This window comes from Candoia aspera, chromosome 5 (assembly GCF_035149785.1).
Source record: "Candoia aspera isolate rCanAsp1 chromosome 5, rCanAsp1.hap2, whole genome shotgun sequence".
Classification (NCBI taxonomy): domain Eukaryota; kingdom Metazoa; phylum Chordata; class Lepidosauria; order Squamata; family Boidae; genus Candoia; species Candoia aspera.
Window position 1 is genome coordinate 55,884,623 of NC_086157.1, and position 27,421 is coordinate 55,912,043.

The window sequence follows — 27,421 nt, forward strand, 5'->3', positions numbered from 1 at the left end:
TTCAAAAGAAGTGTTATTGAACATGGTTGCCATTTCTTGCTTTATTAATTTAAAATAATCAAAATCCAAATAACAGAATAGGTTTAAAGTATGTATAGTTTCATCCGCATTTTAATGGAATCCAGAGTATGCTCAAACTCTTAAGGAATTTAAAAAAATGAAATGGTACAATTAATAATATGTTTCTTTAATTCAATTGCACAATGATTAATAGTTACCAGAAACACGTATTCAAGTTGCAAACATAATCGCACAAAATGTTAGGTTGCCTAGTATCTCTTTTCTCCCAAAATCCAGATTTTGCCCCAGAGGCACATGTATGTAACTAACTAAATCTGGCTAATAGTTACATTTCACTTTACTGCTAACTGCTGTATTTGAACACATGGATTTTTTTCTAACTAGATGTGTCACTGGGAAATTAACATTAATGTTTAAAAAGCTAACAGTGAAGCAATTTTAAGTGAATCTGTAAACAGATTTGTATTTTTCTCACCTGCATTGTGCTTTGCTAAATATTTGTCTTTGTACTGCTTCTTTTTCTTTCCAAACCAAGTACAGCTTGCCTGCTGCTCTTGTTTAGTCTTCTCCATAGCAATACAAGCTACTCGCCTTGCAAATGAACAGGAAACAACTATCAGCTATATTTTAGTATTATTAATTCAGAAAATAATATCCCTTCCCTCTTTTACTGTTTTTTTTTTTTTTTAATACATTCAATCTTGTCCGATTCTCAGTAACTGCCTGGACAAGTCTCTGCAGTTTTCTTGGCAAGGATTTTTGGAAGTGGTTTGCCATTGCTTTTTTCCTAGGGCTGAGAGAAAGTGACTGGCCCAAGGTCACCCAGCTGGCTTTGTGCCCAAGGCGGGACTAGAACTCACTGTCTCCCAGTCTCTTATGCCTTATCCACTACACCAAACTGGCACTTTTTTTTTTCTTCTGGTAGACAGATTAAAACATTTTCAAGGTTTCAAATGGAAATCTTAAATGGGTATTCTAAAAGTAGAAAGCCCTTCTTTACTTGTACAGCAGCCACTCTGGAGACTATAAAGTTTGCTGCATCGGTTGAGGATAATAGTTCCTGCTTATTACTCCTTTAAGAGGACAGACCATAATGGAATATTCTCTAGTTCTCAAAACTTCTGCTGTCGTGGCCAAAATCTGAGAGATGCAAAGAGAAGATTCCTGTGTCAATAAAGTATCAGTTAAGTTTCAATTGTAAGAACTCTTCAGCTGAATTATCATCAGGTACAATATGAATTCAGAAAAGCTATCTATAAGGCAGGTAGGTTTGCCTCTTACAAAGAACCAGTGCATATTTTCCTACATTGGGGACCAGGGAAATAACTGAATTTGTATACAATCATTACTTCCACTGGTGTTGTAATGGAAGGAGTGAATGTATACAAATGACCAACTGTGCTACCATGAGACCATCTTTAATAGGCTCAGGTCAGGAATTCCCAGCCTTTATGAGGACAACAGGCTACTGAAATGGAATCGAGATCCAGAGTGATTAGTTATATGATGCAGTTCTTTTGAAATCAAGTAAGTATGATCTTAGAAGTTGTCTAAGATCAGTGTAGTATAGTATTAACCAAAGAAACCCATTTGACTATCTAATTCATTGAGGCAGCCTAGCCTATCTCATGAAATTATTGTTGTGGGGATAAAATGAGGGGAGACACTGAATCCTCAGAAAAGGGCAGGATATATACATTTAGCTTCTCAAAGAAACAATGTATAAACAAAACACAGAAATAAACAGAAAATGCAATATATTGCCTTTTTGATTTAGTGGCTTCATTTCAGATTACTAAGATAGTAAGGGCATTATTAATTACATTTTGTTGCAGACTGTTAATTTAATGCAAACCTAAGTAATCATTTAGGTTTTTCTTTCTCCAGAGGAAAAAATTTAAAAAATGACTTTAGCTATTAATATTGTGGCAGCTAAACACCCTCTTCAGTACTCTCTATAAGATACTGTTCTTCAGTGTAGTGTATTGCTAAGAACTCTGAAGTAGTAAGGAATAGAGAAGGAAACTAAAATACAAGAAGTGTAAAGTTCAGGGGGTAGGGGGTGGGGGCGCATTTTTCAACCATTCTGAGCTGGCAGCCTTTACTGCAATAGCATCCAGGCAGAATTATGAGAAATATTCTCTTTGTCACATTTATTTGTATCATTTTTATCTTGTTTTCTGCTGTATGTTAAGACATGAGTGGAAAAAGTGCAAATAAGAGTTTCACCAACATAAGAGGATTCAGAGAGATATTGGATTCAGAGAGATATTGTCAGGGTATTCATAAATGAGGGACTGAAGCTGTTCAAGGAGGAAGCAATAGTTAAAGTTAGTGCACCTGCAGATGGCAGTTGCCAAGTCATATACAGGTAGTCCTTGTTTAGCGACCACTTGTTCAGCAACCGAAGTTGCAACAGCACTGAATGGGGAGACTTACAGCCAGTCCTCGTAGTTGTGGCCGTCCCTGCAGACACATGATTGCGATTCAAGTGCTTGGCAACTGGCTCACAATTATAACAGTTGCAGTGTCCCAAGGAAATGTGATCGCCATTTGTGACCTTCACTGCTGGCTTCTGACAAGCAAAGTCAATGGGGAAGCCAACAGGAGGTTGCAAGTGGCAATCACATGATGTCATGCCTATGGCTGCGTGGGATTCACCTAATGATGGCAACTGGAACTGCTGCAACTGCTCAAGTGATGTCGCATTTTATGACTGTATTGCTTAGTGATAGAGTTACCGGTCCCAATTACCATTTTTAAGTGAGGACTACCTGTATACGTTTCTATCCAGAATCAATCTCGTGTCTGTATTGGATTTTGTGCAGAGATTAGATTAAAACAACTTGTCAAGTGAGCTAAGGGACAACAATAGCAGGATAACTTTCCTTGCTTTCTTATTGTTCTAGGTGACTTTTGATAAGGTAATGATTTTTTTCTGTACTTACAGAGATGTTTTCAAGTATCCATCCATAACTCCTTTTTTCTGGGCTGCTGACAGAGGCTAGTGAAATGTGATGTTGTACTTATGAAACCTGTCAGTTAAATTTCTATAGCAACTGACCTAATCAATACTTCACACTACCTTACATGGCAAATATGTGCCCAGGTAGTCCTCACTTAATAACTGCAACTGGGACTGGAATTTTGGTCACTAAGTGATGCAGTCATTAAGCAAGGCATCATGTGACCAGACCTGATTTTGCTACCATTTTTACCGCAGTTGTTAAGCAAATTGTGGTGGTTGTTAAGCAAATCAATGGTTCCCTTTGGGAAGCCAGATGGGATGGTTGCAAATTGTGATCATGTGACCGCAGGACACTGCAACCATAAATAAATGCGAGCCGGTTGCCAGGTGCTCAAATGGCTATCACGTAACTGTGGGGGTGGTGTTGCAATGGTCCTAACTATGAGGACAGATGGTAACCTTTTTAGCCCTGTCGCATCTCTGAACTGTCGTTAAATGAATCATCATTAAGCAAGGACTACTTGTATGCATTTTCAGTGATAGTCTAGCCAATCAAGTTAACTAATTCAAGCATTCTTTTTATCAACTAACAACACAAATGCTAAAAATACATATTGACAAACTAATTCAATTTTTAAAAATTAAAGCTACTTTCATGTTTGTAAATTGCCAAACAACATACCATTCCTGAAGCTCAGGGGAAGGAATGAGGCCTGCAGTTCCATTTTTTGAATTCTCAAGTTTACCCTGCCACCAATTGTGATCATCTTTGCTAATAATCTGGATAATATCACCAACTCTAAATCTGATGCCAGCTTCCTTGCAGGGAATAAGATCATCCTTTGCTGGATCATATTCAAATTGTGCTCTTACATATATCTAAAAAACAGGAGTTAGTGACAGAAATTGTAATGTTAATGTATTACAGTATTAGATGTAAATTGATCTGTAATAGCTTATACACTAAGTTTTCCTTTGGTTTTCTTTTACAAGCAGCCTTTACAAATAGAATTGCAGAAGATTGGGGGCACTGTCTTAGAGTGATGTGTGGGTGTAACTGAAATCATATATAAAGCCAACATTCTGTCACATTTCAGGAAAATCCCCCCTCTACCTTCCCCAGTAATGGATCTATAAAGCAGAACCTGCAGTATTTGATAGGTTTCCCCAATCATCTGGGTGAACCTTTCGGGGAGAGATGGGGGGAGAAAGAAATGGAGGGAGAGATCTGTTGCCTGAGCTAACTTACATTCATGCACTAATGAATCTCACATACTTTCACACTGAATTCAGCAAAATGGACAATTTCACACATACCATTAAACCAAGATCTAAAAAATGCTTAAAGATTTAAATGCAGTCTTCTGCTAAATATGAATAGAGATATTTAAAACCACACATTAACCATGATTATATTGGACACATTACTGTTTAAGCTCAGTTCATTTATACAAATGGGAAAATATTAATCTAAATTACAGGAATTATAGAAAAAAGCAGTTAAAGGATTATAAAATAATTTGTGCATTGATACTATAAGAATTATATTCATATCAACAATTAGGGGTGATTTTTTTTTTGCCAATAGCAAGTGCAGAGTTGCAGGAATATGACTCCAAGCAAGACAGGCCCTTTGGCCAAATATAGCCAGCTCCCTATTTCACCATTGTCATCTGATGCTGGGACAGCAAATGTTGAATGATAAGAATCTGGAAAAACAGGGTTTGCAATGTAGGACACCTGGCTAGCAAGAAGTGGCCCTCAACTGTTGTTTAATCTCAAAAGGAAGAGAAAGAGACTGATAAGAGAAACTATGGGTATATCTACAATTGAGCATTATAATGAAATGCTTGGGTTCAGTTTAATGAAACATCATCCTTGGGATGATTAACATTTGCTTCATTTTAAAATAGATATATTAAGTTACTAGTAACATCTTTAAAAATCCAACTCACAACCGATACACAGTACTACTTAGCAACCATGTAATCTCTCAGAATAAATTATTATTATTTTTTATGTATCACTGAGCTGACCTTGCGTGATCTCAAAATGCTAAGCAGAATCAGCTCTGATTAATATTTGGAGATGTCTAGGAATTACCATGGCTATAATGTCTTGGAAATTGAAAAAAAACATCCAGGAAGAAGGCAGAGGCAAAACTACAGTACTCTGATTTGCTCTAAGAATCTGAAATGCCACATGAATTTTTATGCACTAAGGAATCATGTACATTTGTATATTTTTGAGGTACGTTTACTTTGCTTAGTAATACTATATCAAACATTGTATATTTTTGTTACTATTGTATGAACCAAATTAATTCCATGAAGGAATGTTACAGTTGGTTTGCACATAATGCTAAATTATGTTTTAGAACAATGATTATTGTTCTAAATGAACAAACCTGAGGAGATACAGATTCACATTCTTTTTCTGGATGGCTGGATTGGTGTTTTATTGCACTTTCAAAGTAACCTGAATTGGTCTTACATATAAAATCCAAGGTCATGATTTAAAACGAGAGAGAAAACTCGCTTGTTTTAAATGACACACTCTGATATTATTACAGTCTATAATATTCTTCATGGTAAAAAGCAATTTTATCTCTGTAACTTAATTTGCTCTAAGTTCTAGAGTTATATTAAGGTAGTTACAGATAAAAATATGTGGTTTTGTGTTAAGATACAACCAAATTAACAGTTTTTCATAAATTCTTACCTATCATCCATTTAGTGTTATCATTTAATTTTGATGTAGAAAATATTGTGCTGTGATTGACCTTTTCATACTATCCCTCTTTTTGGTCACTGTCTCATGCTTCCTTCATTATAAGAGATTTTTAATAACTAAATAAATACATAAAACATATTTAATTTCTCTTTCACATATCCAGGAAAATCTGAAATCTATAGAGGCCCTTTGGTTGTATAAATATAAAGAAGATATTGTGGCTGCTGGTTCTTTTAACTACAAACAGCCCCTCTGTTTGTAGTTAAGTTCCAGATCTTTTGGTTCCAGATCCTTTGGAAAATTTGAGGAAAGCTCTAGGTAGGTATGGGAATCCTCAGTTGGAGTAGGGTGGGATAGCCAGAAAATCCATTCTGTACATAGAAACCACTTGACATAAAGGGTTTTGGCTTCCACTCCTTATTTTTTAAAATTGCAATTTTGCATTATTGTACCAATGATTAACGTGTATATCTGAGTTAAAAATATATGACAATAGCTGATAATTTCTTCTATTTCATTAAAATAAAAAACTAATTTAAAAAAACTCCTATGGAGGTTGCAATGTTGAATAAAGGGTAGCAGCAGGATGTGCCTCCCCATTTGCTTTTAATTCTGCAAGAAAGAGGTAAGAACCAAAAGTGTCTTTTCCCAACTGCTATGTGTTTATGAGAAAGTAATGTTCAGCAGCAAAAGTGCCAAAAGAGAAAGAGACAGCCATTCCCCTGCAACTCTCCCACTTAAAAGAGGCTGCTTTCCTCCCCTTTTTAATTTTGTGAATGTATTAATTACATTTAATAGATTTAATTATACGTCATATGTGTTTTCAGCCTGAACAAAGGTTACAATGCCAGAATCCATTGTTTATGATCTTATTTGAAGAGCCACCCTCTTCAAATAAAACAATTAAGGACAATTAAGCTATTAGGAACGGACAATTATATAACATATATTATAGTATTCATTAAGACAAAAATACCCACAATACATGATTCTTGGATAAGATCTTACGTATAGGAATTACATGACAAAACAGCAAATCAAAATCATGAAATAAAATGAAATGAAATCTGATGAGAGTGTTGGTGCTGACAGACAACATGAAAATGGAGTAGTTGTTAGTAAGGAAATTAGAATTAGAGGACTACCAAAGGATAAATTGTATGTGTGAATCAGCCATGTGAGTAAAACACAAAATGATAAAAGGCTGTAAAATCTGAATCAGCACATGATGGAATAACAGATCTGAGATGGTAAGAAAAAATGGTATGAAGCAGCTAGTTATGAAAGCCTTCATGGAGAATAGCTATTCACCTGTCGTCCTTTTGGTTGTGTTGTTGATGGCAAGTCCTGCAGAATAAAGCCAACCCAGGAATAGTAATTTTTCATTTTAATTTGAAAATATGTAACAGTTTTAAAGTTAAAACTACTTTACAGGTTATTAACAATCATAATCTTCAGAAATGTTTAATAGAGAAAAATGTCAAACCCAGTTTGTTTAGCAGCAAGCTGAAGCAGATAAAATTTAAGCAGACAGAAAGTGTGCTTTTAATAAAGAAATCATCATCTTCAACACAAACATTCCTTAAACAAAGGATGATAATTTAAACATTCAAACTGTATTCCTGATGGGGCATTCATATCAATCAACACTGTAATTACAAATTGAAGCTAATATATTTATTTAAAATCTTGTTTTAATGGTTCTTTGTAAGTTTACAAAGAATATGACTAAAATGTATTTCTACTATATATCTATTTTAGTATTTAATGAATTAGTTTCTTTATCAAAATGTAATTGTAATATTTTAAACAGTTTATAATTTCTAGAAGTGGATATCTTTTGTTAATTTTTAGTTGACAGCAGAAATACAAAGAATATTTTTGAAGCAACATTTTTTTACAGGTACTTTCTAACATTTTACCATGTGTACTCACAGAAAGAGAAAAAGCAAACAGCAGCAATATCAACAATGCTTACTAATATCTTTTTGCCTGAACATATGGTAAAAAGAGTAGCACTTTGTGTTAAAGATGTGATGTTAATAGCTTGGCTTATAAATGCAGTTTAAAGACAGTTTCTTTTGCTTTTCATATCCAGGCAAGGCTCATATTTCACAAGATATGTGCACGTACCACAATAGCAGGGGACACACCAATTCGTTAACTCAGATAGCGGAAACCAATGTTGTAATCTAGAGAACTTTAATAATAATAACAACAATAGTAATAATGATGATGATTCCTAGGTCCTGAAAGCCTCAAATATCTGCTTTACAAATGTTTTGCTTAAAAACACAACTTCTAAGTTCAAAATGGAAATTATTTTTTTTGCTTAGCTGTGAGCTAATCAGGATGAGAATAATGAGAAGCATATTTCAAGATGATTTGAATGTTTACATTATGGTTGAATGCAACTCATTAAAGGGATTTTGATGAGAAGATCATATTACTGAATAAACCCTTGAATGAGAGAAAATGGGGAATTCTAAGTATTCTTCATTTTATTAATAGAACACAATTTTCCACTGAACATATAAAAAGAATGGTAGATGAGCACCAACAAGATTGTAATACTCTCTGTCTGGAACTGGAGGTCTTACCGAAACAGAATTGTTAATGCTGCTATGGCCATTAGCTGGGGACTGTCTGGATGTAGAGGGGGAATCTCTCTGAAATAAGACACAAGGTTCATTATCACACAATACTACACAGATATATTTTAATAAACAAATATTGATAGGTTTAAAACCAATTATTTTGCCTTTTTCTTTTTAAAAAATAATCATATTTTAACCTGCACAATACTCCTAAGAGGTCTATTTTTCCATAATTTGCAGTGTAAGTGAAATTTCTTATTTATTAGGTCTGTTTTTTCTTAGTAGCAGGAACATTTTATTTTGATGATCATCTTTTCTGAAATGATTGCTGAAAAATATATGAAAGTACCATGAAAAGTACAAAGATCACACTGGCCTAATTATCATATAATGCAAAATCAGGGTTTTTTTTTAAAACCACATTCAAACATTATAGGCTATAGATTACTCAGTTAAAGACAACTTGGCTATTGTCTTTGTGATGTATTCCTAGGATACATCCCCTCCAAAAATAGTATGTGAACTAAGTTAGCATTTTAAGATTTGGTAGAAGGAACCATTAAAAAAAGTAGTATATATTCCTTTCTTTTACAATAGTACCAATAATATATTTTTTAAAATACTTCATACGGCTTTGCTTTTTGATATACATATAATATATTACAAAAGCTTTGTAAGAAACTATTAGCTTCATTTGAATACTTTTGCAGTAAATAATTTACACTACAGAAAAAAAGTAATAAAGAATATAGGACGGATAATTTTGCACTGCAATACTTGAAATCAGTACTATTTTTAAAGTTTATTTTTATTCCTTTAATATACCAAGAGGGAAAAAAGACAAAGAAGAAAAGAGGAAAAAGTGAAAAAGAAAACAAGAACATTTTGTATTACAGATAAAAAATAATCCAATTTAATTTTTAAACACATTAGTAAACCATAATAATATTTGTCAGTCTTTCTTAGTAAGTATGATAGCCAGCTCATAAATAGAAAGTAAACACCTACTGGTGATCCATGATTGTAAATCTGGGGTTGTACTGTCTTTCTAATATTGAAGTATAATCTATTTTGTTGCTGACCAAACCTGATAAATCTGTAATTCTTCTTATAATGCTAGGTACCAGATTCTTGGTTATAGAATTAAAATGTATATTCACATCTTTAAACTATATTGCTCTTTTTAACACCATATTAACAAACCTAAAAATATTAAAGAAAAATGGAGCAGTAGTAGCACAATCCCAAGTAATAGGAGTAGTGTCTCCTCATCTATTTTATGCTTTGCAACATGTGGTTATTAGCCAATCCCTTTCAAAGATTAAAAAGGTGTCCATAAAGAAGAACCTTTTGCTGAATCCTCTCTGTTCAGTCTTAAGATTGTAAGAAACACATCAATGCTCTTTTATTGTTAAGGCACAATTAATTATTAATTATTAATTAATTATAAAATTATGATTATTATTGACCCTTAGCAATTTTTTTGTTAATCTGGGATATTCCAACTTTTTATTCCAGAGTTCTTGCAAATAACTAACATCCAGCTTAGTGATATTCTTCAAATGTTTATAAAAATAAAGTAGATTTAGAATTCTTCAAAATAATTCCAATATTGATATTTACTCAGGAGTTTTAGTCACTACATCTGGGCCAAACTGTGAAATCAAGAAACTTTTAACCAAATATACTGCTATTTCACAATGGTAGGCATTCCAAATTCTTCTTGTGATAACTCAAATGGTTTAACAATTTGATTGGCAATAAGCTAATCCACAGTATTATTATCTCTAATTTCTCATGACTTTACCCCCACCCCCCCACCCCAAAAGTTAGGTCTACGCCAGAGGGTAAATTTATAATGTGAATAAGAATTGAAATTACATTTCCATCCTGGAATCTTCAAATATGCCTTGCAGCCTTCAGTGCAAGAAAATGCAATAATGCTATGGCTAAAAATAGAGCCAAGCCATCAAAGGCATTGCATGGTAACCATGATCATAATGATTTTCTGACTTGAACCTTGGATTGGAGAAGGAAAATGAAATAAAAATATATACCCAATAATTAAACTGAAAGGCTATGGAACTGATGGCTATGGAATATAGCATCCATTCTTACTTCGTGGTTGTATAACTCCAATATTGTGAAAAGGAGAAGGCAAATAATAATTGTATTTTGAATTGCTTCATTTTGCTTTGTTATCAAATTAAAGTTAAGTCTGAAGTACACTTTTAATAACTACATAAAATCCTTACAGGAGTTGAATACCCTCACATATTTAAATTTATGTATTTCAATATGGAATATTTTGTTAAATGTGTTCTTCAGAATCACACAGGGACTCTTACACAAAATAATTAGATATGGCATAGAGTAGTGATGTCCATGTAGTAATTTAACTATGGTTTATAATTAAAAGGCCAAGTGTGGCCATTGTCTCTGGATAGTTTATACACCCTAGCCTAACGCTTCTAGGCCTGTATAATCTTTCCTCCCTTCTACTACCTAAATAGCCAAGGAGTGTGCATGTGGTTTCAGAAACACTGTTTTTAATCTGTACACAACAGCTACTAAACCAAAGTGATACACAGCCTTAATCCAAAAGCTACATAAAGTTTGGTATATTAGGCCTTGTTTAAAATTATTTTTATTTTTTTATATTTTCACAAGAGGCAAAATTGAAAAGAAAATAACTAATAACTAATCAAAATGAAATTAACAAAATACAACTAGCAGTATGCAGTTCTTCAGCAAAAAACAAGTTATCTTCATTATATGTCCACCAATTTCAAATTAGGAGGAGGACTGCAGTTAGAAGCATTATTTTTGCCTGAAGATTTAAAGCTGTGTGCATTATTAATGCCACTGATAATTGCTCTTTTAAATAGTTAGAAATCTCCTTTTGTTACATTTTTAAATTAAACCTCTCCTACCTGTAAGTGAGCATGTTCTTGCTACTGTATTGAAGATTCCCCTGTACTGTTCCTTTTTAATGTAACTCATTATTGACTTTTCAAGCATTTGTACTTGCTCTTAGCTTTTTAATCTAAACTAACTGACATTAAACCCAGATGCCTGAAACTGAAATATACTGAATACCTAGTTTACAAGGCAGAATTCTGTACATCTTGCAAAACAATCCACAGAATGTAATACAAAACAATTTCATGCAATTTATTTCAAACACTTTGCAATAAATAATTAAGTCAATTGTCTATTTATCAATAGTATTTCCATTTTCTCAGATGTTTTCAGTAAACTTGTGAGAGAATCTGACTAAATGCTGTATATTTCCTTCTAGGCACATTCTTCAGCAGGAGAAAACAAGATAAATTCTTTCAAGTTAGTCATGCTAAAAACGAAGTACATTCAGGTTGCCTGCCTGCCTGCCATCCACCTACCCATCCATCCAGTCTGATTTTTTTTCTCAAAATCCTTAATATATATATGTATCTTTTTCTTTTTGCCTTTTCTTCCCTTGCACATTTAATTTACGCAATAAAAGAGAGGTTAACCCCCGCCCCCAAATTCAATAGATTTTTAGATCACATTCTTTTCAACAAGAAATAATATTTCATGAATGACCATATTGCATTTATGTTGTTGGAGATGCAGTGAAACTAATGCTTTACTTAAATATATTGTTCAATTTTGGTGAGAAGCAATTACATGTATTAACTAAACTTGAGATTTATTTCAATCACATGGGAGCTGATTTTTGGACAGAGAAAACGAACTCATAATCAGAAGACTTATTGTTCGGCATTGGGAATACAAGTATATGACTGTAACTATTTAGTGGTTTGCAGAATTAATCAATACAGATCAATCATGGCTTCAATTTATTGATATATGTATGTCTGCAAATGTACAATTTGTATGTTTTTGTTTTTCCTTCTTTTATAATTTTGGGTATTTTTCTTCTTTTTCTTCATTTTTTATATTTAGTTAATAAAAGAGAAATGGTGTGTTTAGGAAACAAAGGTATCTTATTTTCAGTCTTAAAAGAATTCTAAATCACTCAGTAGCTTTCAGCATTATACTCTAGCGAATTATGATTCAGTCAGTCACCCACTGAGTTCCTTTAATGGGGACTATATGGAAGCCTGAAATATAAATGGGACGTGCATTGCTTTTGTCATTATTGTGAGGCCTGTGGTTGGGAAAGTTACACAGGTACCTATTTAGCACAGTCTGCACTATGAGTAGGGATATCAACATAACCTTTTAGTTACATAATTATTTGTGACTATTTACCTTTACTACCTTGTTAAACACATATTGAGGTGTTCATCTTCCCCTGCCTTCCATTTTAAAATAATTTTTTTAAAAAAAAGCCATGATTAGGCTTCTTCAGAAGATTGACCTGTCTCTATTCACTTAAATGACTTTAGAGGTTGAAGGCATATTTGCATTTGTAGGTATACTGCATAGTAACTTAGATGTGCTTCTGGCAAATCAACTTTGTTTCAGAATGATAGAATTCCAATTTAAAAAAAGGAAAGTACATAATCTTGTGGATTTATACATTAGGAATCTATACTGTATTTTACCAGAATCCATACAGAGGAACAGTTGATACATTTGAGCATGCAATATTTTAAAGTACGGCATCACTTACATAGTATTTCTCCCAGTGTGTTTGCTAAGTAGGAAAAACATCCTTTCTTAAAATGAATTTAAGCATAACAAATCTAACAAACATATTTTATACATCTATAGGCTCTTAACCATAAACCAGTCAAAAATAAACAATTGAAAACATTTATATTAGTGATGAGGTAACAGAAACCTTTGGTTTAATTTAATTGCCCTCTTGGAAAAGGTATTTTGAATAGTTTCACAGAGAGGCATTACACATTTAGAGGTTATGAAATTATAGAGAACTTTAAGAAGTCATTCAAGTATATTTAAATTGCATTTAAATTTGTCTAAATCTGCTCTACAGAGATGTCATTAATTTCTATTCAGTTTATAATTTGGTGATTACTATAACATTAGAATATTCTTAATAATTTAATTTTCAGTCTTATATTTATTATGGCAGCTTTTGGAGTTATAAATAACTAGATTATAAAGCTATTTCTAATATTTTCATATTATGACATTATCCTTAACAGTAATCTCTGCCTATTTGATTTTGTAATGCCCTATTTCTGTACCACAAAAATTCGCTCCATCAGAGCCTTGTTAAATTAGAATTAAATAAGTTAATATACAGTGAATTCCTACTTCTTACAACAAAATACACAGCAGCATATTTACTGAATATCAATTAATATAGATCATAAATATTCTCAAGATTTTAAGTGTCACAGAAAATAACACCAATAGCTCAGGCCAACTCTCCTAATCTACTTTCAGATGTGTTGGGCTACATCTTCCATAATCTTTTCCTGATTAGGAATGGCAGTTGTAGTCCTAAAACATCTGTTGGTCACACAATTAAGGAATGCTGCCTTACAGATTTAAATCAATGCATTTTTTAGCTGATGTTTCTTTGGATGTAATATTATTATTAGGCAAAACTGGTAGGAGACAAGAAGTAATGACCACTTTGTCAGCCAAGACCAATCTTTACTGTATTTCTCATAATTGTCTTCCCCACCTTCTTGCTTCTCCTGTTAGGTTCTTCCTGCAACCTAAGAAAATTGTTGCCAAATGGATTCCTCTAATCCAATTTTTTCCAAAACTGGTTCCTTCCAGGTGTCCTGGGCACATTTCCCATCAGTCCCATATACCATGCAAATTTGGTGGTCAGATGAGATGATGGGAGCTGTACTCCAATATTTTAGGTGGGGGAAAGCTACACAGAAAATATTTATAAAGCTAGGATTTGTTCATACAGGGAAGACTTAACAAGTCATCTCTGATGGGGTATAATATTTGCTTTAGCCTGCAGACATAATAGAACACTTTACATCCATATGGCACTTTTACTGTCATTATACATGCAAAGACTTATGATTTTCCAAATCACTTGGTAGTAGAGATTGAAACTTGCACTGGGTAGACCTCTTGCTAGTCCTTTTTCCAATATCACTGTGTTTGTATATGTATATGTGTACTTGTGTGTGTACACACAGACACAGACATATACACAGGGTGTACCAAGTCAGGCTCCATAGGTCAATCACAATGTTTTATTAATTAATATTCTTTCCAGAAAAAATGTTGTTGTCTTTAGGAATGTTCAAACATCATACATCAAATGAGTATGAAGTGTTTAGAAGAAAATGGCAACCAATTCAAACATTTAATGTAATTTATATAAATTATGGGGTCTGACTTTTGGTATATCCTGTATATTTGTGTGCTTTTCACGATGGAATCTATATCCTAAGAATAAGCCCCACTGGAGTGGACTTCTTTTTGAGGGCAAGTCTGCAATGTTAATCATTATTATTCTTTTCATATTTTTGTAAATAATTCTGAAACATTCCTTTCTGGAGAAGAAAATATGTAAATTCTTTAATTAAAATGAATTTATATGTATGCTTTTAAACAAATTTGATAATTTAAATGGGTTATGACTAGAGTGTAATAAAACCAACATATCACATATCCAAGAAAATTACTTGCATTTTTTCTATTTATCTTTTGCTTTTTCACTGAGAATCTGATTTGTTGGTCAAAATCATTTAAATAGTAATTGTTAGCATCTTGCAGTGTATGATAACATTAAATACTCAGCTTTTTCACAGATGCATTCACTATTTTGATCTGATTGTCTTATTCGTCAATGTTAGCACTGCTCTTTTATCAGTCTGAATTTATTTTTAATATTTAAAAAAATCCTGTCATATCATTGCCTCTTTTCAGCAAATCTCTTTATGAAATAATCAAAATCCGCAGTCCAGATTTTTTTTAAAAAAAATCTTTTCAATTATCTTGCCCAATACGTGTTTATTAGCTCCTGAAATATTATTCAAGCTTGTTTGTTATTATTCCTTGACCTAATTATTATTATTATTATTTTTGCTTTGACATTATATATACCTATTTTACACTTTTTGGCCATTATGGAATATTTAATGAGTTGATGTAATGAATATGAAATAGCAACAATACAGTAGGTGGATAGAACTATTCCTCTTTTCCGTTATCTTTGTTGTAAAATTGGTGTGTGTGATCTAACAGCACAGGCAGAAACAACTTCCCAGAAAGCAATAACATTCAGCCATGAGCAGGCAGTTAATTGTAAGACTGAGAAGAAAGCAAATAATCCATTACCTCACATGAAGAAGATTGAGTGCGATAACTTGGCACAATCTTGAAGGTGATACTACCTCGCATTTCTCTCTGGAGAAAGTAAAGTGTTTGTTGTTTTGCAAAAATCAAAACAATTAACACAGAGCACATAAAACCACCTAATATTTTAACAAACTCGTAAAGCCTATGGGTTTCAAAAGTTATTTCAGAAATTCAGTCACCAAGAATCAAAAGTGACGCAAAGACACACAAAAAAAGCATATACCAAACTGAAAAACTTGTATTATAAGGTTACTAATTTAGAGCATATTAAATTTGGTAGTGGCAAGCTTTTTTTTTGTCTTTGCAGTTTTACTATGTTTCTTCTAATTTGTTTAGATACTTTAGCAACAAAGATATTTACTCATTTTTAGATGTAGTTGTTAACCACATGACATTAATTAAATATACTATAAATAAGCCATTTGCTAAGCTAAAGTACAAGCTTGCTAATGAAATGGCATAAATAGAAAACTAAAATTTCCAACAAATTACCTTTTTTAAAACATAAACTATTGAAGACTATTTTTAATTCACATAGCAATTCAACAAAACATGCATTAAGCAATCCTTTATTCCTTTTGTGAAAAAAAAAATCAAATCAACCTGGATTCCAAGAATGGAATTATTTTATGAACAAATACATGCATGCAGGAAAAAGATAACACGGATAATTAAATCTGACAAAAATGAAAGCTGCTTAACAGAATGTTCTGAAAATACTCTTTTTGTTCTCCTTGTTATCACAATGTGGAGTAGGTTTTGGAGTGTTATAAATGAAGATAGAACTCCTGTTCTCAACAAAATGTGAAGGCTAACCTATGTAAAAAATGAACTGAACAAATATCAACCCATACTCTACAATCGTTGAAATTGTAATTTAATCAAATAATAAAGTGTTATTACTAAATATTTGTCAAATTTTACTCCTTAGTTAATGAACACAGATTGGCCGTAGTCACACAAAATGTATTTATTTACTATTTTTATTCCCCTTTTCAAAATATTATTTGAAGTTCATGCCAAGAGACAGGTCCTGCTCTCAGGTTTATTAAAAAAAAAAGACATACAAAGGAAGGAGAGTTAGAAAAAAAAGAGAAGGAACATCAATTCTCCAAAATTTTCTTTCCATAGGGTTAAATTTAAACAGTTTAATTTGGGCTAATATTCTCTTGGCATTGTTTTTGTGATTTTCTGGCTGCAGATAGAACAAGAATGTGTTAGCCTTTAGCTCCATCTTGCGGAAAATCCTGGCTTAATGTTAACAGACTTTAACTGTTATAGTAAAAGTGAAATGAATCAGATAAAAATCTTTTGCATGCTTACAAGCATTTTCTGCAACTGTTCCACTGTTTGATTTGCCACACTAATTCCATTTATTTCTCGAATTTCATCCCCTACATGAAGCGTACCTATAGAAGCAGCAACACAAAATGGCACTGAATTACAAACTCTGTTCTATTATTATCCCACATATAATTTCATCATGTGCATAATCAGATACTGTTAGCAATTAGAATTTACTCAAACTACAATGGATACTCATTCTTGCCCACGTAAAAAAATTACTACAGGTCTAGCTGCATAATCATGAACACGTTCTGCTACATTCAACAGGAATATTCCCACCTAATTTTGAGTAAAACTGCAGCCCTGATAAAGGAATCCACTATTTTAATGTGGAAAAGCAATTACAGCAAATAGTGATGAGGACAGAGATGTGTTATTTATTTGTACTTTTATCCCCTTTTATAGACAATCCTATTTTCCAAAGTGGCTCACATCAATAACCATAACAAAGACAGTTTCTGCCATTGGATTCAAAATATATAAAGAAAAGGTGGAGTGAAGGGCAAAGGACATCTTGATAATGTCAGAAAAAAAGTGGTGACATGTAACAGGTTTTTATTTCTAGTAAAGTTTGACCAACAGCTTTTGTTGGTGACAGCTGATATTAAGTGGGTATCAGGAACATGGCAAACAAGTTCTTATCTGGTCAATAAGATGTGAAGAACTGGTGAACCATGAACAAGCTATATAGAAGGATGAGAATGAAACAGGGAAAGAGAATAGGGAGATTGCATAAGACATTATTAATAAATGAAGAGATAGGAGGAAAGATGAATAGTTTTTTTCCAAAGGAATATTAACTCAGGGATACATATTCATAGTATGACAGTGCTTTAAGACACCAATTTCCTCTTTTTAAGAGTAAGGGTGAAAATGTATGGTTAGAAAAAAGTAAAAAATTGAACAGATAATTAGCAAAGTAAAAAATAGACTATATGAAATCAAATTGTAGCAATTGGAAAATAAGAGTATTTCTCTTATTTTAAAGAAGCCTTCAGAGTCTTAGGGAACAAAGTGATAATTTATTAGTGCAAAAATTAAAACAGATTATATGTACATGAGAAAGACTACCAGAAATTTCAGAAAAATGATTATTTTATCGGTTTAGGTTATGCTGTAGTTGGGAGATGGGTCAATCTGATAAGCCTTGTGGTTTTGAGATTTTTCTGGAACTTGTAAGTAAAGAGTACATGGTTTATATATGAAGGAATATATTAAAAATATTTGGCAATGGAGCTTTTTGGAGACTGAAATGATACATATTACTACAATGATACATGTTACCAACTACATGAAAATCTGCTTTGATTGTGGAATTGCAAAGCTTTTGACAATTTTTGTATTGGAGATAATGCTGTTACTGACTCAGTAAGTCACTGGATATCTCTTGATAACAAAATATTCTCGCTGTTATTATATTTATAGTTCTTGATCAGAATGTTAACTATGTGGGATAGTGGAAAAAGGAACATATATTATCCTTATGAAAACAGTGGTATAAAGTGAACAAATTTGTTCTTATTTATAATTATGACTTTGAAGACCTTTATATTTTGCTATTACTGTGTAACAACAGGTCTCTGCTGTTACACAGGTATATGCAATAATATAACTTGCTTTTATATTAATTCATAAAATCTTCCAATTCTTTATACAAAAGTTTTTCCATGAGGTTGGTTACATATGAGCTCAGCCAATGTCTCCCTAACTACTGCAGAGTGGAAATATTGCAAAACAAAAAGCATGTTCTCCCAGTAGGATCATATTTAATCTGTAAATAAACATATAATAATAATAATAAAAATAAAAAATTCTATTTGTCAATGTTAATGCTGCAAATAATTATTAATTCTGATGGCCATTGGCCTCTTTTCAATCGCTGTAGAAATTGATGCACCAGTAATCTCTTGATGACCTCTAGTAATATATTTAAATATTCCTCAAAAAGCATATCTGAATTTAATTGAGGCTATTCCAAAGGTATAAAAGCTGATTCTCAAATATTTCCTGGGTTTTTTTTCCCTGCAAAAGTGGTAGTCATCAAATCACTAACTGAAAAGTGGGACTTAACAAATCCACTCCCATAGTGGATAGGATTATTTCCTCTCTGTCCTTTTAAAGTTGCCCCATCAAATACTGGAGCAGAATTGCTCCAAGTTGTTCCAGAAGATAAGTCAAAAATCAAATGAATTTAAATTACAAGGAAGTAGATTTTAGTTGAACATTTGAAAACAATGCTTAGCAGAAAAGTTGTTCAACAATGGAAAAGATCTCAATTAACGATACATACCAGAAATGATCCCAACATTTTTGTACACCAAACACAGATTAAGGCAAAATATTGTCACCTAATATTTTGTTTATTTATTTCAAAAGGACTACTCAATGTTCGTATCTTCATTCAGTCTTGGTCACTACTCTGGAGTTAAGAAAACACTGGCTTTGAGGATGCAAGGTTCCCAACAGTCTACCATCATAATAAACCTAACCTTTCTAAGAAAATTAACTGCTTGCACCCTTTAAGCCTGGTAACCAGCAATCTACAGTATATACTTCATTTATATGTGGCTTGTGTAGTAACAAGACTCAGTGAAGCAAAATGTTGTATTATAGGCACTGCATGATTCTTGGCACTAAATAATCTGATGTCATTTAGATTCTGCCTGGAAATTTGGATAGTATCATATTAAAATTGTGTCTCTCATTGACTTTTATGTTTACGTTACCTTGCCTGTGAATCATCCCTCCATGCATAATTCTTGCTACAATGCAATGGTTCAGTTCATTCATTTTTAAAGTGATTCCCTAATAAAAGAGATAAAGTAAGTTAGACAGTAACAATAAGATTTTTCAGGTATTGATCCAGTTTAGGCATTTTAACATGCGACCATGGACTGCAGCCTTGGTATGGAAGCAGAGTCAGTTCTAGCCTGTCTTAAGTTACCACCACTGTTCCTATTAATATTTTGCCCTAGCACTTTCAATTCCCAAAAGTACTGCCCAGAAATCATATACATACTTCTTTTTATCATACCCCCAAAGAAATACTTTATTAACTCTTTGCTTTTTGACTAATAACATTGTGAATTATGGTACTGAAATTTTTAAAAAGCTGCAGGTGCCTCCAGAGGAGTTATTCAAACAGTAAGTGGTCTATGAATTAGAGCATAGATCTTCTTTTGAGAATGTGCAGGAGACAAAAATTTCCATTCTGTTGATGGAAGCAGCACCATGTAGGAGAGGGAGCTATCTGGATAGAATCCACAGGATACTGAGAAGAAAGCCTGCAAATTTCAAGATTAAGATTATTTATTCACATAGTGTGTATATTATTTCAACCTAATTGAATCAACCTTTTCTGAGATAACCTATATTTATTTATATTAAAAGCCTTTCTGGTACAAGCTTTTCTCTGGGAATTAAGATTTTACTTCCAGCATTTTTTAACTTAATGTTCCTTTCATTTGCCCAAGATAAATGCCAAAGACAAATGCCCAAGATAAATTGTATTACAAAAGATAAATGGTAAATTTGACATATGACTGGATGTGTCTTATTGATACTCATAAAATCATATAACAAAAGTTATCTATTTACCATTGGTTCATCTGTGTTTTTTTGGAACTGAACCAATCGTACTCTTGTTACATTCTCCATGTCCATATCTCCATTGATGCTTTCTGGAGAATCTCCATTTAAATATGGAGATGTGGGAGGTGGAGTAACTCTTAATGCTTCATCACTGTAAACTTCATGTGCCACTACATCATGAGTTTGGAGTAAGGCCTACAAAAATATATAATTTTTATATTCCATTATCTCTTGTGCTTTATTTTATGCAAAGAAGTTTAAATTACACATGCACACACACACACGCACACACACGGAACCTTAAGCTATTTGACCTTCCTTCAACTCACACAGCTCGTGTTTTCCTAATGGCGATGGCAACATACTAATATCTCATCTATATATATGACAGGCATATCCAGATACTACTTCTCATGTAATTCCAGCCCACTTTAAAAAAGATACAAAAAGGAACAGTGTCCTTGAATAAAAATTTGCTGACTCTGAAGGTGAAAGTCCTTTATCTTACTGAGTTTGATCTTGTGTTAAAAAGGTCTCAAGAAATATGCAAGATAACCTTTCTTCCAAATGGATTCCTCTCCTGTCCTCACAGTATCCTTTGCTTCTGACAGGTAACAGTTCAAAAGTAAAGTATGTTCTTCACAATGTCTGAAATCACAATGTATACTACGCAGAAGCCAGCATGTTCAGGTTTGATAAAATTCTGTCAATCCTATTTTCAGTATTCAGTTCAATTACAATTAAAATTTAAGTATTTTCAATCCTTACAGTATTCATTTTATTTTTCATATCAAGGTTTCAACAGTTAATGTAATTTCTATTTTTGTACTATTAATTGCAAAAGGTTTCCATGTCATGTGCACCCACACGAACTAAGTTCTGTCTTCATTTATGATTCTTCAGACGTATTTACAGTTAAATTTGTGGACTTAGCATTCATTTGGTAAAATTAGCAATAAAATGGCATTTTAATCTATTTGTATTGATACAGATTCAATAGAAAAAGCAAATCTTCAAATATTTTCATCCCTCTGAAGGAAGACTAGGCAAGCTTTATTTTTATAAAATTAAAAGTTTAGCATAGTGATAAAATAGAATAAAACTCTCAGACCAGAATCAATAATCGTGATGTTCTATTTATTAGAATCAAGTATGGGAAGGTGAGTTTATTGAAGAACTAAAAACGAACAGGTATGACTATGAGTAAGAGTAGCCTATTTTGAAAGGATCGACTAACCTCTATGGGGCAAAGTAAGTAAGAATTGGCATTGCCATATAATGGAATACTAAAACCCATATAGTCCAAAGACTGTATCATTAAACTGAGATCATTAAAGGATAATCTATCCTTATGATATTCTTAACCTAGATTTTATTTCTAATAGAATTTAGAATTCAGAACTGGATGACAGAATGAACCATCCAAAGTATCTATGGAATTACAGTAAAAGGGGGGCCTGGCTAATGTCAATACTGTTATCTTTTTGGATCTAAACATTATTTTTTCTTAGTTTTCAAAGTTTATAAAATTACTTTTGTTTTAACATATTGTCATATTTGATTTACACATTTATATTTTTATAAGGAATTAAAAGATGGTGTGTGTGTGTGTGTGTGTGTGTGTGTATTAAATAACTTAAAAATCCATAATATTTACAATGCATTTTTCTACTTTGCCCATAATTAATATATCTCTATCTCTATCCATCACCCACTGAAATTAGTGGAAGATATCCAAGCCAAAGGTATTAGCTTCCTTCAGTTCAGTTCAGTGTTGAACATTAGGATAGAAATAATTTAAATATATTAACTTTCAAATTCATTCACTGAAATTCAGTGAATGGTTGAATATATTTCTGGGTAATTAGCTACCCTTTTCTCAATTCTTATCACCTTCAGAAAGTACTTTCTTCCATGTATCTCTGGGAAATATTAAAAAATGATATTGTAACAACTAGTTACCATGAAATGAGGTTGAGTTAAAATACGTTTAAGTTCTTTTGCATCACTATTTTCTGGGTAACATGAAATTTCTTCCAATACCTGTAAAGCAAAACAGTAGATATATGTATAGAGTTCAATAACAAATAAACTCATATTTTTGAGTCATGAATCCTGAAGAAAAAAGTCTGGAAGAAGGGATTTATTTGATTATAGTATTATATTATTATCTGAACAGATGAAGTAATGATTATTAATTTGAATTTTACTCATTGCACATTCTAATTAATGAATTTTAAATCAAAATGTCCCATATGAGCAACATTCATACATTTGCTGCAATTATGTTCCACCTGTCCCTTCCAAGGAGATAGCATGTATAGCTGGATGGTGTACATGAGATACACATTCTAGGGTTGTGCAAAGCATCTAAGAGAGGTGTTTTGCAGAGTGTATTAGTAAGTGTTAAGAATCCCTTCTTGAAATATTAATGCAACTGCACCTTTTGAAAGCTTGGCACAACTGCTTCAAAGTCTTTTTTCACTTCTTCTCATGTCTGTACAGTACATACACAGCAGTCCCAACAGAAGTGTTGTCTGCGTATATATGCACATACATACACACACAATTGGGAGAAAGCAGCCTTCCATTAATTCAGGTAGAGGCAATTATTTTTAGAATCAAGCCATATTTGAAATCTCAAGGAAGAGTCTGGATACAATCTTGAAATGGTTACTATGTATGGGGAGTTTAGTAATTAACGACATGGGGAGATGTAAGTATATTACTGATTATTAAATACATTCATTCTTCCCCATCCATAAACATTTAAGTCTTTTTTATGACAGCAATAATAGTAATAGCATATTTCCCTTCTCAAATGTAAAAAATCTGCCCAGAGCCTGTGAAAATGGGTGATGTACAAGCATGTAATACAAAACAAACAAACAAAATGAATTATGCCCTCACAACAAGGGGCCATGGCAAGTATGTAAGCTGCCAAACATTTCCACTTCCCAGATAGGTTTATACTGCAAGAAAGACTCTAGGCAGCAAAGCTTCCCATTTAATAAACCAGTAAACAGAAAGCTACATCCATAGGAACAAATATAAACCAAAAATAGGGCATGCAAGCTGAGGTAGTTGCACTTTCACTCACCAATGGGGCAAAGGGAAAAAAGTAATCTATGGGAGGGCAGCTGAGGCAAAAAGGGAAAGAGGTTTGGAAGGGCAAACTAACTCCAAGGGAAAAAAAACCAGGAAATGATAGAAACACAGAGGAGGGAAGATGTTGCTTGTTTGGGTAATCCATTGTCTTTTCTCTTGTGAGACTATTGCTGTTTTGCAAAAAGTGGCAAGAAGCAAGGAAACCAATGTGAGAAACTGAGGAGGGAATGAATCTTTGGTTCCAAGCACCCACTTTTTATTTTTTAATTATTTCTCTGAGTCAGTATCAATTCCTGGCAACTGCCTGGATTAGTCCCTGCAGTTTTCTTGGCAAGGCCATTGCCTCCTTCCTAGGGCTGAGAGGGAGTGACTGGCCCAAAGTCACCCAGCTGGCTTTGTGCCTAAGTCAGGGTTAGAACTCACGGCCTCCCGGTTTCTAGCTTGATGCCTTAATCACAACACCAAACTGGCTCTCTAGCACCTACTTGCAAAATAGCAAAAGAGTAAAATAGAGTAATGAAAGTTCAGTGTTAGCTGAGGACTGATAAAAGGACTGTGGACAGCAATCTTCAGATGGCAGGAGGAAAAGTGCTGCTTGTTCTGGTCACCTCTTGATCCCTTTTCTCTTTGCTACTTTGCAAAAAGTGTTAAGCAGTAAGGAAAGCAATCAAATGCAGTAGTGGATGGAGCTTTCCTTGTTTCCTTGCTTCTTGCAGCAGCTTACAAGCATCAAGGTTGAGAAGCTTGAATGGAAAAGCACGAACCTTTTCCAGACAGAGAAAAAGGTTGGTTTTTCTCAGCAACTTGCCCAAATGACTCGCTGCGCTTTTTCCTTCTCATCTACTTTGTGAGATCTTTGTTTACTTGCCAGAAGAGTTGTGAAAAGCAAGGCAAATAGCAATAGTAGGAGAAACCCTGCAGAAAAACTATTTTTCTTGGTTCCTGCAAAAAACAGCAAAGGTCTCACAAGGTAAGGCAAGAAGAAGATTCACTCAGACAAACAAATGTGAAGCTGAAAGAAAGAGGGTCAGGAAAGGAGTTTGAGGAATGGATCCTGATAAATAAATCCCCCACCACTGAATCCAGTGGAGGCCATGAAATGGTATCTCTCTCTGTAAGCTTGTTGTTCTAGGCTGTGCTGAGAAAGCTTGTTCCTGAAAATGTTCAAATGAATGAGTTCACTGAGGATTTGGAAGCTATGACTAGCCTGGACTTCAAGGAGGAAAGGGATGTGGTGAAAAGCAGGTAAGTTGAGCCACATTATCTCCCCAGTCTTGGGACACAGGATTGAATAGAAATAGATCTCATCCTTTCCACCTCTAGGGATTATGGCTCATGCTCCTGAATTGGCACTTCAGCTTTTGACTCCTAAGGAGCATTGATGTTACTAGGTGGACAAACAACCAGCTGAACAATACAAGGCTTCTAGGCTGCAAGGGCAGGCTCTTTGGGAGCAAAACCCATGCTAAAAGTTTTTGCTGAATGAATGCCAGCAGTGTCCAGAAGGAAATCAGCACACACAGAAAGTTACTCTAAATTCTGCAAATAATGTCAGCGATAGACCACTTTGTACTCTTATGTACTAGATTGGATCAAAAAAATTTTTTTTTACTTTGTGGAGACTGATGTGCGAAATCTCAATCTCTGCAGGACAAAACTTCTACAATTGAAGCCAGCTTTGCTGCAAGTCCATCTCACTAAGCCTGAACAACTACTTGAACTTGATAGTGAGTACAGGGTGAAAAGAGCTACATGTAGGGTTGTAGAGAAATCCTTCAGAGACACAGCAAAAGGAGCCTGTAGGTACAGTGGTGCCTTCAAGAAAAAAGGGATGGTTAGAAATTTATGCAAAGAATCTTGAAACATTAGGTTCTGATTATTTGTTTGTCTCTTCAATTTGTATTTTGTCTTTTATTTGGGGGATACTCAAGACAGATAATTTAAAAAACAATGAAATATAAAAATTTTATATCTGCTAAAAACAGTTAAACTGTTAAACGATTCAATCTTAAAAGCCCTGGCTAAAGAAAAGTCCGTTGACTCTTCTTCTAAAAGAAAAAAAAAATAGAGTCTTATTACAACTACTGAGAGACTGTGCAATTACACACACACACATATACATGCATATGTTTCATTTACTATACTTAACAGATTTAAACAATTTTTAAAATTACCTCTTTGGCTCTCTGTACAGCATCACTTGGTGGATTCCTGATTTGTGGTGAAGATTTTGTATTAATTTTGTCATAGAGCTGTAACAAAAATGTACAACATAGTATGGCTATATTCAAAAATAATTTTATCAGCTTATTTTACAAAAGATCTCTGAAAATTTCACTTTAAAAATCAACATCTGCTATGCTATAAACCTAATTTTCTGTAGCTAACCATAGAAAATATAACCATTTAATTCTTTTCAGGCACTTAACCACTTCTTGCCTGCTCATGTAAAGACACATCAGAAACAAGCAATGCCACCTAATCTTAAATTTTCTCCAGTGGCAATTTATAGTATCCACATTTAAGAGATTTACTGTAGTACAAATGTGATTCTTATTATTTCTATATACTTCACTCTTGGAATATTTTCTTTAGCAAAGTGGCAAACTAAAATGGAAGAACTTAAGGACAGATACTTGAGCTGTCATTTCAAATGTTTTATTGACTGACCTGTCACCACCTGCGTTTTTGCTTGAGAGGAAAAGTTCCATCTTGATTTTTTAATTCTGGAACTTGTGTATTTTGAAAGTAGTAGATTTTCTTTTTAAGTTCAATGGCCAGGGATTCATTCAATATACCCAATTTCTTCAGATATAACTTAAAGAAGTAAACTCACCATGTCAGCAATGATGAGCCTAACCCTCACCTATAATAGTTGTGCTAGGATGTCACTTAAATGGTAGATGTCAGTGTACAGTGTGCCTGTCAGCACTGTGGAGGTCTTTGCATGTTCATGACTGGCTCCCACATATCAGGTTCTGAATCATAAAAACCAATGTATGTGCAGCTACTATGAAGGCCTGTGTATTGCAAAGCATTTATTTATGATTTTATTTTATTTACTCTGGTTTATATACCACTCCAATCCAAAGATTTAATGGTTTATAAATACCACATACAAACTAGACTTAAAAAAGTAAAAAAACAAAGAACAAAAATATAGCAGTTTGGTCTACTGGTGAAGGCAACAGGCTAGAAACCAGGAGACTGAGAGTTCTAGTCCAGCCGTAGGCATGAAAGCTGGCTGGGTGACCTTGGGCCAGTCACTCTCTCTCAACCCAACTCACCTCAGAGGGTTATTGTTGTGGGGAAAATAGGAGGAGGAAGGAGTATTAGGTATGTTCGCTGCCCTGAGTTATTTATAAAAAATAGTAAAGGTGGGATAGAAAACAAACAAACAATCCCCAAATGACCTGCAAAAGATTTTCAAGGTCTTTATAATCTTAACAGCAAGGGGGCAATCTGAATACCCAGAGGAAGTTGTTTTAGAGGAGGGAGGTATTGAAAATGACCCTACTCCCTTGGCTGTAGGATTGCCAACAAACTTTCTGTCACTGGATATGTAGATTCCACTAGGAGCAGGTGGTCTCAAATATATCCTAACCCATTTAAGGCTTTAAAGATGACAACTGGAATCTTGAATTGCAAAGACAATCAACACAGCTCCTGTAATAGTGATGTTACATAGGTGAACATAGGCATGTCTATAACTAGCCCCTGAGTTATTCTGGCCCCCAGTTAATGCATATATCCAATTTAAAATGGTGATTTTCACTGCTGTGATTTATAGAAACACCTAAAA

The 27,421-nt window shown here is 33.5% G+C and overlaps 1 protein-coding gene across 6 annotated transcripts in view; it reads right to left on the minus strand.

The window, feature by feature from the left end:
• Positions 1–27,421, minus strand: part of CASK (calcium/calmodulin dependent serine protein kinase) — a 183,046-nt gene that overhangs the window by 23,251 nt on the left and 132,374 nt on the right. The window contains exons 12-22 of one of the 6 annotated variants that reach the window (XM_063305254.1): positions 25,794–25,871; positions 22,474–22,554; positions 20,518–20,706; positions 19,647–19,725; positions 16,897–16,982; positions 15,553–15,621; positions 12,941–12,964; positions 8,323–8,391; positions 7,034–7,069; positions 3,672–3,868; positions 497–612 (exon numbers count right to left, since the gene is read on the minus strand). In XM_063305254.1, coding sequence (XP_063161324.1) covers positions 497–612; positions 3,672–3,868; positions 7,034–7,069; positions 8,323–8,391; positions 12,941–12,964; positions 15,553–15,621; positions 16,897–16,982; positions 19,647–19,725; positions 20,518–20,706; positions 22,474–22,554; positions 25,794–25,871 — 1,024 coding nt within the window. The remainder of the gene's footprint in view (positions 1–496; positions 613–3,671; positions 3,869–7,033; positions 7,070–8,322; positions 8,392–12,940; positions 12,965–15,552; positions 15,622–16,896; positions 16,983–19,646; positions 19,726–20,517; positions 20,707–22,473; positions 22,555–25,793; positions 25,872–27,421) is intronic. The other 5 variants (XM_063305255.1, XM_063305256.1, XM_063305258.1 and 2 more) reach the window with 5 other exon arrangements.